General features: G+C 47.6%; 1 protein-coding gene across 3 annotated transcripts in view; it reads left to right on the top strand.

Moving 5' to 3' along the window:
- The window catches only part of RBMS2 (RNA binding motif single stranded interacting protein 2), a 502,218-nt gene that overhangs the window by 425,912 nt on the left and 52,084 nt on the right, over positions 1–24,222 (top strand). For all 3 annotated transcript variants that reach the window (XM_069653688.1, XM_069653686.1, XM_069653687.1), the window contains exons 9-11: positions 3,934–4,027; positions 23,311–23,361; positions 23,519–23,629. In XM_069653688.1, the coding sequence (XP_069509789.1) occupies positions 3,934–4,027; positions 23,311–23,361; positions 23,519–23,629 (256 nt within the window). The remainder of the gene's footprint in view (positions 1–3,933; positions 4,028–23,310; positions 23,362–23,518; positions 23,630–24,222) is intronic.

Here is a 24,222-nt window from a genome sequence, read left to right as displayed (position 1 = left end):
CTGGCCATCTCTGCCACCCTTTTCTATGAGATACTGAATCTCATTTGAGCCAATTTGAATACTAGCGTGTCACCTGTCAAACGTGGTAACCCATTGTTCCCCGTTGACATCGGACTTTGTGTTTCACCCTAAAAAATAGGGTTAAGATCTAGCAACACACAGAGAGATATTCTGAAACCGTACTCACGTATAATATACATTATACAGGAGTTGTGCTGCTGAGGTGTGCTGCAGTCTGTGCAGAGAGTCTGTCCTTGCTCTCAGTCTTTTTCCAGGAGGCGGAGTCACCCTACAAAACCCACAGCCTAGGGCTGAGTTGTGCTGCTGAGCTGTTCTCGTGAGCTGTGCAGCAGTCTGTGCAGTCCATGTAGACTGGAAAGACCGAAAGGGAGGACTCCAGCAAGGCGTGCTACTCTGGGAGACTGAAGCTTGGCGAGGTAAGAGTCTTTAAGGGCTGCACTGTAGGTGAACGGCTGAAAAATTGTGACTTTGGTCATTGGCTGGGTGGTTATAGCCATCCCCTCACCCTCCCTGTTTCAGTACACCAGCTAACTGAGTTGTCTATTCCCTGTGATTCCAGTCTTGACCTGCTCAGCCTAACAGGCTGTGTAACTCGGAAGGCCAAATTATGGCTAACGGTCCCTGCACCCGCCGGCAAGTCAAGATAAGAGACGAGGACTCGCTCAGTCTAAATGAGACTACCCAGTGAGCTGAAATTCAGCCGGGGGCTCCTAATCGGCTACCTCCATTGAACGGTGATCCGCTATTGGCATCAGGGTGGGAGGTGCCCTCAGAGCCCCTCAGAAGGCCTGATGAAAAAGCACAGGAGGGTGCTTTTAGGTTGCCGACTAAACACACTGGCTCCCCTCATAACGGTACCAAAGAAAGACTTGATCAATGAGTTTCAACCAAGGAGAGGGAGTTTTAAAGCGACGACAATATACTCAGAATATTTGGATGGTTACCAGGCAGTGAGGGAGGTGGAGGAGGGAGTTTTGCCTCCAATAAACGGGTCTATCGACTGCAGTGAAGATAATGTGTTTCTTGAAGAGGTATTTGCTTGCCTGGAGTCTCAAGTATATGAATGCCTTAAGGGGTCTGAGTCCAGTACGAAGCAACTTAGACGAGAGCCAGCAAAAGTGGGTGTTTACGCTGATCCTCTGGAAATTCAATATGCTGGTCTGGAAGCTCGCTTACAGCGTGATATTCAGGACATTAAATCTACTATGGATTGGCAAAGGAGGCTGAGTGACTCCAAAACTTGTTCAAGCCCTAATGCTCGGAGTACCAACACCGATGGGACATCTATGAGGAAACAGCTGATTGGGAGTACTGTACTGGAAATAGCTGACGCCGTTAAGCCGGGGAAGGAAGGTAATCGCCATCTATCTCCGGTCAGTGCATCAGTAGACGTGGGAGAACTGTCATCAGGAGAACAGTTAAGGATGACTGTAGATGCACAGCAAACCTCCACTGCCTCTTCCTCTACCTCAGCTGGAGACACTTCCCACGTCATGACTAATGAATCTGATGACAACCAACAAATGTCCCTTCCCCCCTGGTTCAAATCCAGAATACTGTGATGGCTGCATTATCTATAACCTTAAACCCTTTCACTAAGCTGTATGAGTCCCTGTATGAGACTGTAAAGGATAAGGGAGCTCGTTTGTGAACGATCCTTACAAACATGGGAGACGTAGAATCTCTTTTAGGAGCTATCCAGCTTCGGCTGGATCGAGAAGCTGAATTGTCTGCGCAATGGCAAGCAAGGCTCTTTGACCTGGCCAGAGGCGAGGTGGCCGACAAGACAATGATGATAATGGTCATGGTCAAGAGAAGCACGGGAAAAAGATCTTCAGGAAAAGGAGAAAAAGGGCCAAAGTTTAAGGAGGCAGGAGCATATTGAGATCGAGGAGGGATCGCCTCCGCCTGAGAAGATGTCCCTGAACCCAAAGAGTAAGAGGACAAATGTCCAACTTCCAACGAGGAGGCCTGAAAGCGGAACAACTGACCTTGTGCCTACAGCTGTTCCTGGCTCTTTCATCTGTTTAAAATTGCCTATGGGATTCGGGGGACCAGGAACAATCACAAGGGAAGGCATCAAATGGAAAAGAAATCGAAGATTAAGCAAGGAGCAAAAAAGCAGAAGTCTAGTGGCTCTCGATCATCTTTAAGGAATCTCCCAACACCAGAAGTAAAAAAATCTATCCAGCCGAAACTAGGTGTGGACGGATCCTCCGCTTGTAAGCAAAAGAAACATTGTCCATCCCTAAAGGCCAGGATAAAGTGGGTGTGGATGAGGGGATTGAAGTTGAGGATATCCCCTTAGAAAACGTATCTACCTATTCTGAGATGATAGAAGAAGAGGACGAAAAGGAGAATATGACATATACCTGGATAGAGGAACAAATGGAAACAGATAGTTCAGATACGTCTATGGAAAACTCGCCCCGACTCTAAACTCCAGAAAGAGTCCTTTGTCCCTTGAGCCAACAAAATAGTTATTTCCCCATCAGAAGCAAAAAGACTAGCGCTGGTGAGATGAAAAACAGGACAAATCAGTGAACAAAGTAGAGGGGAGAGGAAAAGACACTGCTTTTCACTGACAGTCTTCTGTAGCAAGCCAAATGCCTTTGAGTTCAGTTCACTTAGTAACTGTAAACATGATTTTTCTGTCCAGAGATGGCCTCATTTTAAACGGGATAATATCCTAAAATTGCTTCATTGTGCTCCTAAATTGGGGAACGTCAAATCAGAGGACATGAAACTTGTACAATGTGTTAATGAAACACGCATTGGATTGGGTTGTGCTTAACTTATGCTCTGGGTTGGTAAGAACTACTCTACTGGAAGCAATGGAAGATCTTTTAACCTTGGGTTTTGAGATTACACCTTCCTCCAGTTTGCCAACAACGATGAGGAAGACAGTTGATAGATTGCCAGAGGCTAATATCCCTCCCCAGAGCAAAAAGGAGATCCAAGTGAAACAACTATCTTATCCAGCTAAAGAGTGCCCTCATCTGGGGAGGGAGGCTGCCTCAGAGGCCATTAATCGGCTGAAAAAGATGCCTTCCTTCTTACAGGTTACATTTGACTGGCAGCGTGGAGAGCAAAGAAGAGTGAGATCTGATCAGAGGGGTTCTGTAGATATTGTACTAGAATGGAAATAACAGAGTCAACTAAACATTTGATAATGGAATGTCCTGGTTTGGAAGTGCTAAGAATGAAGCATGCGCAGAAGGTTGGGTAGGATTTTTCCCCGCTATCGCGGGATGAATGGTGGAATAGGTTTTTAATTGAGAAAATATCTCGTGGATTCTTGCAGTAATTACATTTTTGGAAGAAGTTTTAAAATTGTAAATGACTTTTCCTGGGTGGGAGGAGGGATTATGCGATTGTAAAGATTTTAAGACTTTCATCGTAAGGATGGACGTTAATTTGATTTTCTTATTGTGTATAATGTATTGATGTCTAATGTTTATGAAAGGTTTGTAATAAAACCAAACATAAAAAACCCAAAAATATACATTAACTGCTTACTTACCTTTTACTGGATGGAAAGCCTATTTTCATAATACCCCTGTGTGGAAATTCCTTTATTCAAAGTGGTAGGACTGGCTTTCAGTACGTGGCCTGGGATAGCACTAGGTGAGCTAGCCCACCTACATGGTGTCTGAGGTCAAGTACTCTAGGAACACTTAAGGATTGCCTAGTTTAGAAACAGTGACTACGTGTGCACGCGCACCTACTCGCAACACGCACACACTTGCAAAACTCATACCTTTTACCAATTCGACACCTGAGAATAACAACATGGCTTTTAAGACCTTACCTTGAATGAAGAGCAGGGGTTGAGGGTTGTTTTGTCAATGACTGACACATTTTTAAGCATCGTTGTTCTTAAGTGTGTGACTGCTTTTTCTTCTCTTTCAGGTTCTACAGCACCCCATACAACCTCACCCCAAACAGAATGATTGCACAGACTGCACTCTCGCCCTACCTCCCTTCCCCAGTGTCTTCCTACCAGGTAAAGGGACTGCTACTTCCTGGTAGCAATGTGAACAGCATTCTCCTGCGCCCTCACTAGGGTTTGGGCATGAGGACCTGCTGATCATTGGTATGGCCCAGTCTATTTGGCTCCGCCCATTGTAGATATGCATCAGTTGGTACATTATATCGATTATTTTGAGAAGCTAAACGCATTACACTTTTGGGATCTTACTTCTGATCAAAGATCTGGGCTCTGACATGTGCACAGGAGTTTGGTATCTGACCCTTTGGACAGGATCCAGATATCTAAATTATCGTCCAAAAAGTGTTGCCCCACACTTATGCGCAGGGGTATCGATATGATGTATACTTAGTAGTCGAGCATCTGGCTTATGCACAGGGGTATTGATCTGATGTATGCTTAGTAGTCAAGCATCTGACTTATGCGCAGGGGTATTGATCTGATGTATGCTTAGTAGTCGAGCATCTGGCTTATGCACAGGGGTATTGAACTGATGTATGCTTAGTGGTCGAGCATCAGATTTATGCGCAGGGGTATTGATCTGATGTATGCTTAGTGGTCAAGCATCAGATTCATGCGCAGGGGGTAATGATCTGATGTATGCTTAGTAGTCAAGCATCTGACTTATGCGCAGGGGTATTGATCTGATTAGTGGTCGAGCATCTGACTTATGCGCAGAGGTATTGACCTGATGTATGCTTAGTGGTCGAGCATCTGACTTATGCGCAGAGGTATTGACCTGATGTATGCTTAGTGGTCGAGCAACTGACTTATGCGCAGGGGTATTGATCTGATTAGTGGTCGAGCATCTGACTTATGCGCAGGGGTATTGATCTGATGCATGCTTAGACGCCAAGCATCTGACTTATGCTCAGGGTTATCGATCTGATGTATGCGTAGTGGTCGAGCATCTGACTTATGCGCAGAGGTATTGACCTGATGTATGCTTAGTGGTCGAGCATCTGATTTATGCGCAGAGGTATTGACCTGATGTATGCTTAGTGGTCGAGCAACTGACTTATGCGCAGGGGTATTGATCTGATGTATGCTTAGTGGTCGAGCATCTGGCTTATGCACAGGGGTATTGATCTGATGTATGCTTAGTAGTCAAGCATCTGACTTATGCACATGGGTATTGATCTGATGTATGCTTAGTGGTCGAGCATCAGATTTATGCGCAGGGGTATTGATCTGATGTATGCTTAGTGGTCAAGCATCAGATTCATGCGCAGGGGGTAATGATCTGATGTATGCTTAGTAGTCAAGCATCTGACTTATGCGCAGGGGTATTGATCTGATTAGTGTTCGAGCATCTGACTTATGCGCAGGGGTATTGATCTGATGCATGCTTAGTCGCCAAGCATCTGACTTATGCTCAGGGTTATCGATCTGATGTATGCTTAGTGGTCGAACATCTGACTTATGCGCAGGGGTATTGATCTGATGTATGCTTAGTGGTCAAGCATCAGATTCATGCGCAGGGGGTAATGATCTGATGTATGCTTAGTGGTCAAGCATCTGACTTATGCGCAGGGGTATTGATCTGATTAGTGGTCGAGCATCTGACTTATGCGCAGGGGTATTGATCTGATGCATGCTTAGTCGCCAAGCATCTGACTTATGCTCAGGGTTATCGATCTGATGTATGCGTAGTGGTCGAGCATCTGACTTATGCGCAGAGGTATTGACCTGATGTATGCTTAGTGGTCGAGCATCTGACTTATGCGCAGAGGTATTGACCTGATGTATGCTTAGTGGTCGAGCAACTGACTTATGCGCAGGGGTATTGATCTGATGTATGCTTAGTGGTCCAGCATCTGTCTTATGCTCAGGAGTCTGGGGTCGAAATAGTGCACAGGAATCTGGGGCCTGACTTTTGCTGAAAATTTATGCTGTGGAGTCTGTAATGTGACCTCTGTGAAGCCTAGGATGGGACTTATAATGTGGAGTCTGGGGTGATATGTTTCCTCTGCTATCTGGGAGGTAATGTGGGCTGTGGCGCCTAGGATGGATGTAGGCTATGGAAACTGGGATGGCACTTATGCTTTGGATTCTGGGATAGGACTTATCCTCTGGAGTCTGGGATGGGACATGTCCTCTGGAGTCTGGTATGGGGCGTGTCCTCTGGAGTCTGGGATGGGGCATATCTCTGGAGTCTGGGATGGGACATGTCCTCTGGAGTCTGGGATGGGACATGTCCTCTGGAGTCTGGGATGGGACATGATCTCTGGAGTCTGGGATGGGACATGTCCTCTGGAGTCTGGGATAGGACATGTCCTCTGGAGTCTGGTATGGGGCGTGTCCTCTGGAGTCTGGTATGGGGCGTGTCCTCTGGAGTCTGGGATGGGGCATATCTCTGGAGTCTGGGATGGGACATGTCCTCTGGAGTCTGGGATGGGACATGTCCTCTGGAGTCTGGGATGGGACATATCTCTGGAGTCTGGGATGGGACATGTCCTCTGGAGTCTGGGATGGGGCGTTTCCTAAGTATGGTTTTGGATTCCACCACTGGAGTCTGGAATGATCTTGCCTATGTCTGGAATGGGGCTTCAACTCTAAAATCTGGGGCAGGAGTTATTAATTTGATGTATAGATCTTTATCCCTTAAAAATCTTGATGCACACTGGCAGCACATTTTGGTGGAAACTCGCCCTGCTATACTGCCTATGAACCCCGAGTTCTTTGGGGTGTTGCAACACGCCCATGTTATCTGGGTGTTGGAACACGCCCATGTTATCTGGGTGTTGCAACACGCCCATGTTATCTGTTTGCAGCAAATGATGAAAGGCTATCTATGGGAACACATTTGGACCATTGTTCTGTCTTTCAAACACTTTCCACTAGCATGTACACACACTACGAGTGCCACATGTCATGATTACCATCTAGACATTCCAGTACTTAAATAGCTACAAGTCACATATTTGTATATAGAACATTTGGAGTGCAAAGCTGGGCAGCTGTGTGATGTGAAGATATTATTGGGGAATGCATCTTTTCAGTTGTACAAAACAGTAATTGTTTCTGCAGCGTAAGTCTGTTAAGGGTTCACTTGCTGTGCAGGCCTGCCACCTAGTGCTTCGCTCCAGAATTGCAGCTTCTCTTCATTAAAAAGAAATTGGGCATCGCAAGTGGCTACTTCTGAAACAAAAAGTGCTTTCACGTTAACCCGAAAACTACAATCCGCCACACATCTTCATATATAGATTTCTTTTTTTTAACATCGGGTTCAGGCATAACCAGGAACAGATGATTTACTTCGTTTTTTGGGTTGTCTGGAAATGAATAATTGCCTTTCCCTGAGTAAAGGTGGACGTTCCTATTGATAGACAATCACTGTGTTGGTAACTTCTGTTTGTCACGAGACCAGTTCTCCTTAGGAAAATGACTATCAACTAGGTTAATACTTTCAAATAAGCACACTGGGCATGTGAAGTGGTCAGTAACCTGCGGCGCAGAGGAGGTTCTTGCAGGTTGAAACTCGTGCGATGAAGAACTTCACTCTGACCCGAAAGAAATAGAGCTCGTAAAGCTTGCAAAAAAGGAAAATATTTAAAAACAATTTAAAAAACCCTTGCAAGTGTCATGCTGAGCTGCCATTGGACAATCTGTGGGTTGTACTAGCTGCTATAGCCCGAAAATTCCCACATATTCCGCAGATTATTTTCCTGTCACTCACTTTGCCCTTCCTGCAGTGCTTTCAGAAGTCCGGGGACACAAAAAGTGGGGCTGAATTTGGGCCCTGCCGCAGCCACGACGGGAGATGTGCCCGCCATTTTCGAGTCAGGCAAACTGACCTAAGTGCCAGCCAGCCACAGGTGTCAGTAACTGACCGATGTGGCTGGCTGGCACTTCTCTCAGTCACTGTAACTTCCTCTTGTGACCCCTCACACAAGGGGTCACAAGAGGAAGTTAGTGTCCTTTTGTTTCCCCCTCCCCGGGTCACTGAGGCGTCTTTGACCCTTGGCAAACCTGTGAACTCAGTGCCATATTTCTGTGTTTATAGAAAGATGCCTCAGACTTTGTCCGTCGTCAAAGCTTTATAAAAGATGGATTGAATTGTGTACTTTTCAAGTCATCTTTTACAAACATAAAATCTTTAAAAAGGATGGCTTGAAAAGTAATCAAACCATAAGGTACGCACACAAATATATAAATGCATTATATTTATGTGCGTACCTTGCTATGGTTTGTTTACTTTTCAAGCATCTTTTATAAACATAGAAATATGTAACATATTTCTGTGTTTATAAAAGATGGCTTGCATAGTACACAAACCATAGTAAGGCACACTAATAATTATACAAATGTAAGCATTTATATATTTGTTTGCGTACCTTACTATGGTTTGTGTACTTTTCAGGCCATGCCCATCCCGAAAGCCGCGCCCCAAATAAGCCCCGTCCCCTCGATTTCTTACCCCACTTATAATCGGACTTCCTGTAACGTCTGCCAGCCTCCATTTCCTCCTCTGCACTGCTCTTTTGGGCCGCCCGGCTTTCCTGTGCGTGTCGGCGTTGGTTCTCACTCCCTCAGTGCCCTCTTTCACTTGCTCCTCTGCCCTTGCGTGCATTTGACGTTCCTGCCAGGCTCCTTCTGTGTGCAGCTGCAGCCAGGCCACAGCAACCACCCAGGCATATTTAGCAATATATTTAGGCATTTTTGCCCTATTCAGAGGAGCCGGGGGGCGGAGGGGTGTTTATGGGCTATAAACACGGCTTCATAACTATCCCCCTTGGGCTTTACCGGCTCATAATGTCCCTAATCACTTGGGCGATAACCCGGTCTTCCTGGCTATTACACGCCAGCACACCTCCTGAGGAGGGCAACACAACGGAACGAGAGCATGTTTTCTTCATTTTTGACAATCAGAAACTATAGAATCCAGGCTCTAAGAAGCCTGTGTTCCAGGCGTTTTCTTGGTTCTTCTCATGGTTTCCAGTGCACGTGGAGCACTGGACAAGAAGACATGAACTGGCGGTCACAGGAAGCCCAAGGCGAGGCTTCCTAACCCCCACAGCCCCAACCTAAACCCCCCTTGTTAAGCTCTGATACGATTAGAGGCCTTACCGTCAGGCTCTGTTGGGGGCTAGGTGGCCTTTGCCTTCGTTACAGGCCCTTGCCTTCAGCTCAAGACCACTGGCTTGGAAATGGGTCACCTACCACACAACGAGCCCTCTGATGCTGGCTGTAAAGCTGCATCAAAAGGAATCCCCCCCCCCACCATGAATAAGGCAACATTCCTACAAGATGTTTCTCTCTTCAGCTTAGCGACAAGAAGACACTTAACCTTACAGCAAATAACTTAGTGCTTTGCATCATATCAGTGTCACAGGGGTGAGCTGCAGGGAGCTTCGAGCGCAGAGCCTGCAACCCTCACTCTGCTGTCATGATGGTGGAACCTGTGAGGCAAACCGAGGGATGGTCTGCGTAACTTCTCCCTTAAAGAATGCCCCTCAATACGCAGGCTTGGAAGCAGCGGCACCAGACAGTGCGCATGTCAGGGTGCTGCCACCTGGGGTGCTGGGAGAAAACCCCATAACCTTGTCTGAACAAAGAAACGAACTATGGAACAGCACCCCATCTGGAAAGGCCTTGCAGATGTGCCTCTCGGATCTGTTACTTTTTCCCTGGATCTTCTCATGCGGAAAGACCTTTTGTCAGAAGAGAAAGGATTGACCCACACCCCACCCCTCATCATTGCTAAGCTTGAGAGCGTGGTTCAAGTTATGTGTGCAGCCAGGAAACCTTCAACCAGGAATTGCTTCAAAAGCAAATGGATGCGCTTCTATCATTGGAGCCCGGATCACAGTGTCAATCATCTACCTCTCTCCATTAACCCTATCATGCCTTTCATGGTACAGTTGGCCAGCACCGGACTAGACCCATGCAAACCGCATCTATCAGCTATTGCAGCCTGCTTGAACTGAGCTGAGAATGGGGTCTCCAAGCACAATGTAGGCACTAAGCGCTACTTTGATGGCCTGTTTCCCATTTATCCCCCTCAGTGGGTCTTCGGTTCAGTTGTAGCCTAGGGACTCACCCGTCTTTGAGTTCCGGTCCGGGAGCATTTATTTTGGGAACAGTCACCTCTGTCAGAAGGGAGAAAGCCAGGTCGTATTCTCATTTGAACCATTTATCTGTTTTTCAACAAAGGTCACACAATGCACAGGCAGAAGAGAAACTCCATCATTTGAAGGCGACCAGGACTTGGAAGTTTCCTCTGGTCTGGCAGTATTCAAGACCTTTCCTCTGGTCGGGCAGTATTTAAGTACTTTCCTCTGGTGGGGCAGTATTGGAGACCTTTCCTCTGGTGGGGCAGTATTTAAGACCTTTCCTCTGGTCGGGCAGTATTTAAGACCTTCCCTCTGGTCGGGCAGTATTTAAGACCTTTCCTCTGGTCTGGCAGTATTCAAGACCTTTCCTCTGGTCGGGCAGTATTTAAGACCTTTCCACTGGTCGGGCAGTATTTAAGACCTTTCCTCTGGTGGGGCAGTATTTAAGACCTTTCCTCTGGTCGGGCAGTATTTAAGACCTTTCCTCTGGTGGGGCAGTATTTAAGACCTTTCCTCTGGTGGGGCAGCATTTAAGACCTTTCCTCTGGTCGGGCAGTATTTACGACCTTCCCTCTGGTCGGGCTGTATTTAAGACCTTTCCTCTGGTCTGGCAGTATTCAAGACCTTTCCTCTGGTCGGGCAGTATTTAGGACCTTTCCACTGGTCGGGCAGTATTTAAAACCTTTCCTCTGGTCGGGCAGTATTTAAGACCTTTCGTCTGGTGGGGCAGTATTTAAGACCTTTCCTCTGGTCGGGCAGTATTTAAGACCTTTCCACTGGTGGGGCAGTATTTAAGACCTTTCCTCTGGTGGGGCAGTATTTAAGACCTTTCCTCTGGTCGGGCAGTATTTAAGACCTTTCCTCTGGTCAGGCAGTATTTAAGACCTTTCCACTGGTCGGGCAGTATTTAAGACCTTTCCTCTGGTCAGGCAGTATTTTGGTTAGATTGTGTGGCGGGATACTACGTGCATATTGCACTAGGTCTTCGGCAGCATCCGTAGCTTTCCGAAGGCTTGTGCCCATTGCTGAGCTCTTTCCAGCAGGCGCGTAGGCTACTCCCCAGATGCTGTGTCAGCCCCTTTCCCTGGATGTTTCTTCCAGACTGGATGCTTCGTCTGGCCAGAAGTTTCTGCATAACCTTTCACTTGAAGCCACCCGACATATTCTGTCCCCACCCAAGTAAAATTCCGATTGTGTAATGCGTCCCAGTAGGGTGGGAAGGAGGGCGGGCGTCTGGACAGAAGAGTAACACGATGCTACCTTCACAGTGATTCAGTTACTCTTCATTCCATGACTCTCGCACCCTCCCAGCTATTCCCCCTGTGCATATGCCAATGCCATTGAATTGCAGCTTGGCATAGAAGCGTATAACCTGGTGGCTAGACCAAAGTGGTCAGAGGTGTAGGGTAGAAGGGTACCCGGGCTCGTAAAGTGATGATCACCTTTGTGCTCCAAATTGGAAGTTCGGTGGCTGCCTTGTGTAGTGTCTTTGGAGCAGTTTCCCAGCATGGCTTGCTGCAGGAACAGACTTCTCAAGAAGCTGCAAGGGTGGCAGATCTACAGACTAAGGGGCTCATTACGGATTCAGCTGTATACGGTAAAAGTGGCGATAACGGAATGACTGCCGCTTTTAGCATACCGCCGCATTAGAGGTTGGCACTAATTCCGCCGTCGGAATTAGCCCTGGTGGAATTACTGCCAGTGGAATCACCGCCAATATCAGGTGGATTTACCACCATTATGTAAACCAGTGTTTCAGCTGCATCAGAAGATGAGATACCGCCAAAAACACACTGCAGTTACCTGCACCTAAAAGGTAGAGTTAAATGCAAACAGGTGATGGAAAACAAGTCACGGGTGCACCCAATCCACCTGACTCAAACACACTTGAAAACAAGATGCCGCCATCAGCCGTCAATAAAACATGCATGTCTATGCCACATTTTCTTGCCAGTTGCATCTTCCAGCACACTGTGGGCATGCTGCATGGCATGTTCCAGCCCGCTTGTACACTTGCGCTTGTGCGGGTACTGGAGAAATTCTTGTGCCATGCATCCCAGCACATCTCCCTGCCCACCACCCTGCCACAGATAAATGCCACAAGGGCATGTGTCTACGCAGCAGCCCACATGTCAAATGTGATTACTGCACTTGACTGCAACCATGTAGCGCAGTTTGCCACCCAGGCATCCGAAGAGGCATACTGCAACAGGAAGCAGTTCCACTCCATGAAGGGGCTGGTGCAGTGCTACGCTGACGAGAGCAGACTGCTTTGCGCGTTTCAATTGACCAACCCACGATGCCATGGTCCTCCGTAACACCATCCTGCCTATGCATATTGACAGCACAGAGGGCAACTGACATGGATGCTGGGTGAGTACAAGTGCCCTCACACAATACAATCTCGCAACACCAGTTGTATGCAGTGAAAAGGGGGGGAGGTGGTACGTCACTACACTGATCAATGCATGCCCTGTCCAGGCCCTCGTACATGCATTGCCTGACCACTCAAGCCACAAATGACAACCACCAACCCACAGGACTAGGCCCAGCAGGACTATGCAGTAGCATGACAGCAATGCATAATGCCCCAACAAGTAAATCCTGCATGACAAAATGACTACAGGAACCCTAATGCATAGGGCACACATACCTACACAGCCAATGCAACAATTTGACACTGCACAATGACAAAGCAACATGCCAGACACTGATGGTACTTACATAACAAACCATTTGAATCCATTTTGGCAGGAATGAGCCAACCATAAGCATGCACAAGTAAAACAAATAACCCAGCAGGGCACTGCTTGGCTGCACAACACACCACAGTCCCAACACAGACAACATGCACATTTAAGATCCTGTCACAGGCCGTGTCTGGCACAACATGCTTGTGAGGTGTGTGCATTGTGTATCTCTAATGATAATGCAAATGTATCCGCATAGTATTTCACACATCATTGAATTACTGGGAATTTAAACCGTGGCGCACAAATGCTGCATAACTTCAGGAGAGAGTCCTTCAATAAGACATGTAACAAGATGCGCATCCTCGGTGCACTTTGACCGGCATATCTGTCCTATGATCTTTCATGTGACTCTGGTTACCTCCAGCTTTTATGCTAATGACACCTGTGTGCAATCCATGTATGCCACAGGAGGTGGCCTACAATGAGGCACACATCTGGACCTGACTCTCCATTGAGTGGATCTTTGGCCTGCCGAAGGCACGTTTCTGGTGCCTGGACTGTACTGGAGGGGCCCTGATGCACAGGCCAGAGAAGGTAGCCCATACGTTGCTTGTGCCAAGCTGCACAACATCTGCTTCAGGTGAAATGTCCCCATGCCCCCTGATTTGGACATGCCACCCCAGCACACAATGATGCACTGTCCACAGATGCAGTGCTGCCGCACATTGAGTGGGAGAAAGACAAACGTCTGGTGTGGAAGGAACCAATAGAAACGTTTTCCTAGACACATTACTTTTCACATACATCACATTTAAGTAGATATGCAGATGTTGAACAAATCAACTTGACAAAAAAAGTAATGTCCTTGAATTTCCTCTAGTAAACATATGTTTAATTATCAGCTGCGGTGGGTACCCATCCCCAACATCCCTTGCCACTCCCCTCCCTAATCCCCAACAGCCCTTGCCACCCACCTCCCCAATCCCCAACAGCCCTTGCCACCCACCTACCTTGTGCCCAGTGATACCCAGTGGTATCATGTCACTTCATGTCACTCTTGCCCTTGCCAGCATGCTCGGGCACTGTATGGGCCAGATTGCGCAGTGAGCGCCACCTTGGGCTCCCAGGCAATGACACCGCCGTAGGGTTGACAGAGGTGGAAGGCTCAGATTCCTGGCCCCAGATATGCTGCATTGTAAGGAGCATGCTTGCATGCATTGAATCAGCAAAGGCGGACATGCCCTCCTTGTGCTCCCTTATCCTTTGCCCATCGGATGTGATGGCAGCAGTTGCCAGGAACAGCTGACGGTCCAAGGACCTGGCAATCCTCCTGGATGATCCCTAGGCACTGCCGCTGATGGCCTGAAGGTACTGCACCTGCTGGTCCATAAGGTTCTCAGTTCTCACCTGCCGCTGCCGCATGGTGTCCAGCCTCACCCAGATTGCAGCCAGTGCGTTCTGTGGCACAGGCTGTAGACTTTGTAGAGGGCTAGGGCTGCAGCGGCGCAACCTAAAGTCTGTGTCATCCACATTATCTGGAGTGGCATCAGTCTCTGTGTCAGGCTCAGCCTGGTGCTGGTAATGGCAGTCTGACCCAGGTCAGGGGGCAGATGGTGGGTGCAGGTGTGAGAGTGGCATCTTCACAGGGGCTGGCTGTGGTGTGGCAGTCGCAGCTGATGGGGTGCTGCAGCAGCATGCGCAGTACCTCTTGTGCCATCTGCAGAGCAGGTGGAGGGGTAAGTGGATGTCTCCGCACTTTGCAAAGCTGACTTGGGGCTAGTTGCATGTGGCCTTGGCGCCACACTCTGCTCTTCCTCCCGCTACTTTCATGGCCAGCCTGTGCAGGAGTGAAGGTAGATGCACTGCCAGCGGTGGAGGTCTCTTGGGCAGTGGAGGTCCCCGCCTCTTCAGCCTGAGTCGACCTTGGAACTGTTGGCTGTCAGGTCATCATGCATACTAGTAAGTGGGCTAGCGAAACAAGTATGGTCATCCTACGCACATTTTGTTCCAATGAGTACAGATCATGCAAGATGTGGTTAGTGTCTGCTGAGGGTGTACACAGAACACGCATGGGCGCATTACCTGTTGCCCTGCCATTATGGCTTGTTTTGGTGGTGAAGGGGGTTCACGTTGTAACATGGACTTTCATAGCACACATTGGTGCTTCCCATGGTTCCATGGCTTTAAATGCACATTTCCCCTACAGTGCATGTGCATTACAACAGTACCCCACCTTCCTTGCACACGTGTGTAGTCTCTGTGCCTTTGTACAGATTGTCATGTGGTGGGACATTCCCCTGACTATTGTGTTCATCCATGCCCAGGGACGCATGCTTTTGGCCAGTGTATTCACATGACAGTGGGAACTGAAGGACTCGTTGGCATCCCCTTGGCTGCTTGCTGCGATTTCGGCGCTGCCAATCTCCTCTATCCTTTCCGTGTGGAGGATTGAGCTGGACTTTTCCTCCCATGGAGTCACAGCGAGGGGTCCTGCGGTGCCACCTCCTGTGGCTGATGTCTCTCAACTGTGCCTGGCGAAGAGGCTGTGGACCCTTGCCTTCAGGTCGTTCCTCTCTTGCCGCAGTCTTCACTGTCCCATTGGGCAATGGCCACTGCCACGCATAATTGCTTATAAGGCAGCCTTCCTCTGCTTCCAGACAGCTCTTCTCCATGTGCACAAGCCTCATCCACCAGCACCTGAAATTCACCCTCACCGAACTTGTGCTTCCTCAGCCTCATCTCCGGCATCCTCGTTTTACCCTTTTCCTGGGACCTGTTCCTGCCAACTCTTGCCTCCGAATGGCACTAGGAAATGGAAGATTGAAAGTGAATTGCATTTTTAAAGATGGCCCCCGGCAGGCTTCCCATTCCGGGTGATGACAGTAAATCTGTAGGCAGAATAATCGCTGAATGTGCAGGTGGTAGCGGTAATTCTGCCGATTTCAGGCGGTATTACCGTCTGTAACTGATTTTTAGTGGTAATTCTGCCAGACGGAATTACTGTTACCGCCAACAGTGTTTGCATGCTCCCGGCAATTTGTGATACAATGTTACTTCTGCCAGACACCACAGCCTTAGCGGTAATTCTGCGGAATTTCTGCCGCACCCGTAATGAGGCCCAAAGCGTACCTGCATCACCACAATGCTAAGTATTTATATCCTTAGCATGCAATGTGTATGTATTCAAGGGATAACTGCCTAGTAGTCATAGTTACAAAGAAAGCGACAGTTGCAAAGTTTATAAGACAAAAGAACTAATGTAACGTCATTGTGTCTGGTACACTGGCATGGTTTCTCTTGAAGAAAGATGTCAGGCCACACACTTCGTTTTTATGATTTCAAACTCTAAAACGGATGTGGCTCTACACGAACGAACACTCGATGCAATGATGCCCCTTACTATGCAGCTTAGTAACCTTGCTACGCAGCATGGCAGTCTCTCTTGGCCTAGCAATAATTCTGTATGGCCTAGGTGCCTCACCGGGGTTTGCTCTGTATTGGTTTGCTAGATTGGTGGATCACATAGGGAGTTCCTTAGTGGATCCGCATGAAAACTCCCCATGCAAGCCGCTAACTCCCCATGCAAGCCGCTAGAACAAAATGAGCACCAAGGTCGATGTATAACTCTGCCATGATTGGGAAATTGACTTCATACGTTCAAATAATTCATGTCGAGTGAGGCATAGGTTGTACTATGTAGTTGGCGGTTACCGTGTTGTCAGCCTTGCCGTTTTTGGCTTGTTATGATTTGTTTTTTTTTAAAAAATATGTATTGTCTGTTGGAGTAGGGGGGTTGGGGATGGTTGGTGGCAGGGTAAGGTGGTGGGTTAGACGAGGAGTTGGGGGGAAACCCTCCAGCCCTCCCCTCCCCAGACCTTCCAAATAAAATAAATATATAAATCACAAAAACGTCCAGGGAGGAAAACACCACAGTTAAAATAGCCGCACTGAAAATTGCTGCAATTAAAATACGCCAGACATTACCTGGAGAAGCAGCTCACTCTGGATCATGCCCTGCAATACTCATTTAATGACAGATTTTTGAGTTCCCTTAAGCCGACTGATTTCAAGTCTTGTCATATCCTTTACTGGACTGGCGATGTAATTATACTGCGGTACCATTCAACCGTACATATTAAGGCTTCCTGACGGTTTGCAAGAACATACGTTTTTCCGCTTTAATTAAATTTTAAAAAAACACACCTCTCTCTCTCTCTTTCTCTCTCTCTCTCTCTCTCTATATATATATATATATATATATCTGTCCTCTCTTTCTCTCTCCCTCTCCCTCTCCCTCTCTGTCTCTGTCTCTCTCTCTGTCTCTCTCTCTCTCTGTCTCTCTCTGTCTCTTTTTCTCTCTCTCTGTCCCCTCTCTCTCTCTCTCTCTGTCCTCTCTCTCTCTGTCCTCTCTCTGTCCTCTCTCTCTCTCTCTCTCTCTCTCTCCTCTGTCCTCTCTCTCTCTCTCCGCCCTCTCTCTCTCTTTCTCTGTTCTCTCTCTCCCTCCCTCTCTCTCTTTCTCTTCCTCTCTCTCTCTCTCTCTCTCTCTTTCTATCTCTCTCTCTTTCTCTCCCTCTCTTTTTCTCCCTCTCGTTCTCTCTCTCCCTCTCTCCCTCCCTCTCTCTCTGTCTCTCTCTCACCCTCTGTCTCTCTCTCTCTCTCTCTCTCTCTCTCTCTCTTGGAGATAGCTGTGGTTGAAACTTTGAAGCCTCTTTGGACTCCATGTGCAGTAACTGCAGGTTTAAGGCAGCAGCTCTTATTTAGACATAGTGATCAAACGTTGTCGTCTGATGAATCTTCATCTTGCACGGGAGCCAAGTTTATCTTAAAAGATCTTTGATTTTTTAATATAGTAGAATTTTACTCATTTATAATTCTAAACGGTGGTTTGCGGACAGAACTTTGGGCCTCATCACGGGTTGGGCACAGCAGTAAAAATGCAGCGGTAATAGCGTTATCACCTCATTACCACTCCACCTAATCCCGAATTTGGGCGGAAAGTTGGATCTTTACCTCCAGCTTTGGGGTGGAGTTAAATCTTGCCCCTTTTCGCCCATTTGCGATGCAATTAAATTGCGCTGCGGTAATAGCGTTCAACATGCCCCATTGGACCCAATGCTAATGGGGATTTACTGCCCCGCCATCCCGCAACTCGGGATCCGGCGCTAGTAACGCCGGACCAAGTTGCGGTACCGCTATTAGCTTTGGGCGGTATCCTGGCGCATTTACCGCCGGGATACCGGCCAATTTCCCTTTTTTGTGAAAGGCTTAATGTTTCTTAATTGTTACTTTGTGTAAGGTTTGATAGAAAAACTCACCACAATAAATTAGTTAATGTCCTTGGCATTGGACATGGCAGGTGATCCTAACTGGTTGGGTCATGGCATTCGAACACTCAAAAGACTATTCTGCAAAAGATTTTCTTACCTGCAACCTATAAATCAGTTTCTGAAGTTTGTTAATCTGCTTAGAATCACATGCTGTGCATAGTCCGACATCCAGTGGTCACTGCAGAGTATTGCATTTTGTTTTCGTAGTCGAAAAGGAGACGTCGACAAGGCGTGTCTGTAACACTATCCCTATAGTGACGTGCATTGTACCCACAATCCCTCACACGTCGATGTCCCTCAGATTGTTTTTTTCCGCCCAGATATTGGTCGCCTTAACGCGGAGCTCCTCGAGAGAAATTGCAAAAACATTTACTCAACCCTCCCTCCTTCGTCGTTGAACCTGCAAAGCTGTTTCACTGCCGAGTAAGAACTTCGACAGCAGTGACGTAGACGGAGGAGATCCTTCGGCGCTGCCGAACACGTGGCCTGGCCTCGCCGACCTAAGACAGTAGAGAGAGTGGGGTTGTGGGACATTTCTTCTATTTTATAAGAATGCCTTTCTCCTTCCCCCCCCCTTTCCTTCGGGGTCATTATCACTCGTATGTATATCCTCAGCTATGGAGAGGACTCCGTGTTAGGCAGAAACCTGTGCAGTTCCCTTAGGGACCACTGCAAAAGATTTAGGACTACAGGTGGTTGGCAGTAAACCCAATTGGTAGCAGTCTGTACCACCCAGGTTTACCTGGTAGCTGTGGCTGAGCAGTCAGACTTCTCTCAAGATGAGTTAGGCAATATATAGAGTATACACAATAGGTACAGAGATACAGTAGCACAAGCAAACTATGACCAGAGCTTTGGTGTAAAAGTATATAATTATTTATTTAAAGACACACTTGTAAATTACACTAGCACAAAAAGAGATAAGTATTTCAACACACAGTCACTATTATATATATATACAACCCTGATTACTTATTAGACAAGTCTTAATGAGAAACGCCACTTATTTTCAGACAGAGGTGAGCGCTTAACATAAGATGGCACTCTAATAAGTTATTAAAAATGGAGGGAAAAGGCAGAGTTATGAAAGCACACAAATTTCAATACTTTTCAAAGAACCACAGTGAGGCAGGTTAGGCAAAGTCTATTGGAGAGCAAGGAAGTTCAAATGCCAGGCCCAAAGATTCTTGGTAGATAGTTCACAAAAGATTGAGATCAAGTCAGGAAAAGTTAGTTAACAGGTCCCAGGCTGACCCAGGTTAGAAAGTCGAGGATTTACTGTCACCCCGAACGATCTGTCGCAAGGGAAGCCAGGCGGGACACAGTACCTGAAAATGGGACGATCGCTCCAGCGGGGGCAGTTGTTCTTGGTAGCGGGTGCAAGTCGGTGTTTCGTCCAGAGGAAGAGGAGGTCTCGACGTGGAGGAAAGCTGGAGGTCGTTGCGCTGCCAGGGAAGAAACCAGCCGAGGAGTTTCCCGGTTACAAGGTACCACCCTTTTCTTCGCGGTAGTGGTAACCCATGGTATTCCGGTTGCCGGGGTGCTTGGCACGGGCAAGGCGGCCACGAGATGGTCCAGGAAGGCGAAAAGACAGGCAAACTGGTTATCCCCACCAGACAAAGGAAGAAGACTCTCCGGGCTGGAGATCTCCTCTGTCGTCGGGAAAAGTGGTGAGACGGTTCAGCAGGGCTCCACCGGTGGTGTCTTCGTTGCAGGTCGGCTCGGCTTCTCCCTCCTCGGATTCTTTAGGTCCTGTGGCGACTTCTAAAGTTCCACTCCCCAAAGCCCTGCTTTTATGCAGAAAACCCCTATTCATTCAGCCTAGCTGTCACTCAAACATGCTAAGTGGTGAGCCGGGCGGCTCACCACTTGGGCCAATCACACAAGAGTGCGACTTGAGTTGCTGAGGCAACTCAGTCCAGTGTGCCTAAACCCCCTCCGGCACCGCCTGTGGTACCCAGACAGAGTGGCACCACTTTTGGAGGCCCACCTGCGCAGGTTGTCCATCCCAGTATACCCTTACCTCGACGATTGGCTCATAACAGGGGATTCTTACGAGACATGCTTCTCAAATACCCAAAAGACTGTAGACTTTTTGTTCCAACTGGGCTTCTCCATCAACGAGAAGAAGTCCAGCCTAGACCCCAGCCAGATCAAACAATTCCTAGGGGCTCTAATTCGAACAAAGGACAGCCTCGTCTTCCCCTCCAACGAGAGGGTCCAAAATATGCTGTTTCAGATCCCTCAATATGTGGCCGGTCGAGAGGTGACGGTACGCAAAGCAATGCGTTTGCTAGGAATGATGGCGTCATGTATATATTTGGTACCTCACGCGCATCTGCGCATGCGCCCAATGCAAGAGTGGCTCAACAGCTAGTGGTGTCAGGCCAGCAGACAATGGGACGATCTAGTGGTGGTCTCGCAGGCCTTGGTTCTCTCACTACGGTGGTGGTCGAAGGAAAACCTTTTAATAGGGAAACCATTCGCCACCCCCGCAGTGGAGGCCACTCTAACCACAGACGCATCCCTCACAGGATGGGGGACTCACCTATCCCATTAGACTGCACACGGAGTTTGGACTCCGAGTGTAGCGTCCAAACACATAAACTTTCTGGAACTGCTAGCAGTCTTCAAAGCACTGAAGACTTTCCAGGCACACATGCAAGGGAAGACAGTGATGGTCCTCATAGACAGCACCACAGCCATGCACTACCTGAACAAGCAAGGGGGCACTCACTCTCCAGGACTGTCCAAGCTGTCCCAGAACATCTGGAAGTGGGCTCTCAAACACAACATGTTCCTGTTGTCACAACATGTACCAGGGGAACTCATTCTGCTAGCAGACGAACTCAGCAGAGACTTCCCTCTGCCTGCAGAGTACGAATGGCGGTTACAAGAAGACATCGTCTTTGACGTTTTCACACAATAGGGATTCCCAGAAATAGATTTGTTTGCAACTCTGGAGAACTCCCTATGCCAAGATTACGCCTGCAGATACCCTCAGAACCAGTCCAAAGGGAACGGTCTCTGGATAACATGGTCAGGGAAATTTGTTTACGCTTTTCCCCCCGACTCCCCTTCTCAACAAGATAGTGCACAAGATGCACCAGGAACCAGTCACCATGATACTAGTGGCCCCAATGTGGGCCCGGCAGCCATGGTTCGCTCAGTTGATGGAGATGTCTCTATCTCCTCCAGTGAAACTTCCCTGCCCATACAACATGCTGTCACAGGACAAGGGCAGAATGCTACACCCATGCCCACAGACCCTGAATTTAGCAGCATGGCTCCTGAGGTCATAGAATTTGGACATTTACAACTCCCTCAAAATGCATGGACATTCTTAGGGAGGCTAGGAAACCTAACACTCGTTACTGCTATTCTAGCAAATGGAAGAGATTCGTCATCTGGTGTAGGAATAAGAGCATCAACCCTGTTGACTGCTCTCCCACACATATTGTTCTTTACCTGACTCACTTATTAGACTCAGGATTGGTCTTTAATTCTATTAAAGTTCATCTAGCTGCACTTTCCACATACACCACTTCTCAACTCAAAGTGTCATGGTGGAAAGTCCCAGTTATTAAAGCCTTCATGGAGGGAGTAAAGAGGATACACCCTCCTATAGCCAACCCAGCTCCCGGATGGGATCTAAACGTGGTACTTACCAGGCTTATGGGCTCACCCTTTGAACCCATGCACAAGGCATCCCTTAAGGACCTCACTCTTAAGACTGCTTTCTTAATAGCTATCACCTCCATTAGGAGAGTGAGTGAACTACAGGCGCTCTCTATACTAGACACCTTTGTAACAGTTCACAAAGATAAGATGGTTCTACGCACACATCCTAGGTTTGCACCAAAATTTATTTCTAAATTCCATGTCAACCAGTCTATTGAACTACCAACGTTCTTTCAAAACCCTTCAAATTTAGGAGAAAGGAGCCTGCATACACTAGTTGTGCGCAGAGCCATCATGTTTTATATGGAAAGAACTAGACCTCCGAGAAAGACTAATCAGTTATTTGTCTCAGTGGCAGCAGGAAGAGAAGGAGATGCAGTTTCAAAATCCACTATATCTAGATGGATTGTCCAATGCATCACTCTCTGTTACACTCTTGCTCAGAGAGAACTACCCTTCAAGCCGAGAGCACATTCGAGTCGTGGGACTGTGGCTTCCATAGCATTCATTGCAAATGTCCCTCTTGAGTCCATTTGCAAAGCGGCAACCTGGAGTTCTGTACACACCTTTACAAAACACTACTGTCTAGATGCCCACACTAGATCTGATTCCCAGGTGGGACAAGCAGTATTAAGACATCTTTTTTCTACTGTTCCTTCTCACAACCCACCTCCAACTCCGGGTACTGCTCGCTAGTCTATGCACAGCATGTGATTCTAAGCAGATTAACAAACATCAGAAGACAATGCATTACTTACCGTAAAAGCATTTCTGATGGTTGTATCTGCTTAGATTCACATGCGCCCATCTCCGCTCGGATGGAAGGAACATAGACATCCTTTATCTATCTCTCTCTTTTCTGTACTCACTCACGTCTAATAGGCTCCCTCAGGACAGAAAAAATACAAACAGAGGGACCTCGACGCGTGAGGGATTGTGGGTACAATGCACGTCACTAGAGGGATAGTGTTACAGACACGCCTTGTCGACGTCCCCTTTTCGACTACAAAAACAAAATGCAATACTCTGCAGTGACCACTGGATGTCGGACTATGCACAGCATGTGAATCTAAGCAGATACAACCATCAGAAATGCTTTTACGGTAATTACTGCATTGTCTTATTTACAGTCCAAAAGTCATATCTTAATAAAATCTGTGTGTGGGCCTTCCCTTATAGAATGTTGTTTTGTTTATATACTATGTCGAATACTACCCTGCTCCGCTCGTAAGCGTTCCCCTTGATTGACCAGCCATCCCTGGCACAGCAGTAATCCTTCTTGCATAGGTGTGAGTCTGTTCCTCTCCTGCAATTAACATAACAGCGGGAGGAGAGAAACTGTTATAACGAGCAATGGGGGCTTGAGCGCCTGAGATCAAAAAGCGACACTGGTTGAGTCGTGTTTGCCATCTGTTTGTGTGTGAACCTTCTAACGAGCAAATAGCACACCTGTTCCACTTTCTTGAAAGTGGACATTTTGAGCTAGGTCTTTGTCGCTTGCTCTTTCTCAGCACAAAATGTCTCTTTCTGTCTCTCTTCAGGTTCACAACCCATCCTGGATGCACCACCAGTCATACCTCATGCAGCCTACGGTGAGTCCTCTTCCCGTTCTGTACTCAAGAGACTCCTCGGCCCATTCAGGCTGGGAGGTCCACACGCCATGTAGGGTTTCCGAACTTCCTCGAGCCCTTTTACTGCAAACTGAAGGCGCTCTCGGTTCCTCTCCAACACCTGTCTTGTCATCTGCAGGGGACAGTGCTGACACCCAGCATGGACCACACGATCTCCATCCAGCCAACCTCGATGATGGGGCCCCTGACCCAGCAGCTCGGCCACTTGTCCCTCAGCAGTGCTGGCACGGTAAGAGAGACTTCACCCCCAGAGCAGCATCGTTCCCAGGAAATGGACTGGCTGGGCAAGGGCGACTGGTGTAGGTTTGTAAGGAGCTAGCCCCTGACCTCGCCTATCTTAAAAAAAAAAAAAAAAAAGGAGCCATGTGTTTTGGTCGAATTTCAACATCTACCTCTATGTGGTAAAAAAGTGTTGTAAAAAATGTGGTAAAATATTTGAAAAGTTGCCATTCACCCAAAACACACATTCACCCCCAAAAAATGCTTATCATGATCTGGTTTATTTTCTATCCCAGATGGACTCTGTGTCTGCCTGTTCTGTACCACCTACGGCACCAAGACTGGTTCTCGTCTCTTATAAGTCCCAGCTGTTCGCTGTATATTTTATCCCCCCACTCCAGCATTCTGTATTTGGAGGCTGGTTTGAGCACTTTCTTAAATACATACAATACATCTCTCCAGTGCCATTTTAGGATTCAGTGAATGGATCAATCCCAGCCATGCATAGTAATTCTGGAGTAAGAGCAAGTCATTTATGCTTCACACAAGTGGTATACAAGCTCTTCTGGCTGCCATTTGTGTGTCTAATCTGGAAGCCTAAAC

Source organism: Ambystoma mexicanum, chromosome 3q (genome assembly GCF_040938575.1).
Source record: "Ambystoma mexicanum isolate Mex_15411 chromosome 3q, UKY_AmexF1_1, whole genome shotgun sequence".
NCBI classification, from domain to species: Eukaryota; Metazoa; Chordata; class Amphibia; order Caudata; family Ambystomatidae; genus Ambystoma; species Ambystoma mexicanum.
Note: the sequence above shows the minus strand (reverse complement) of the source record. Positions and strands in the feature narration are given on the sequence as shown.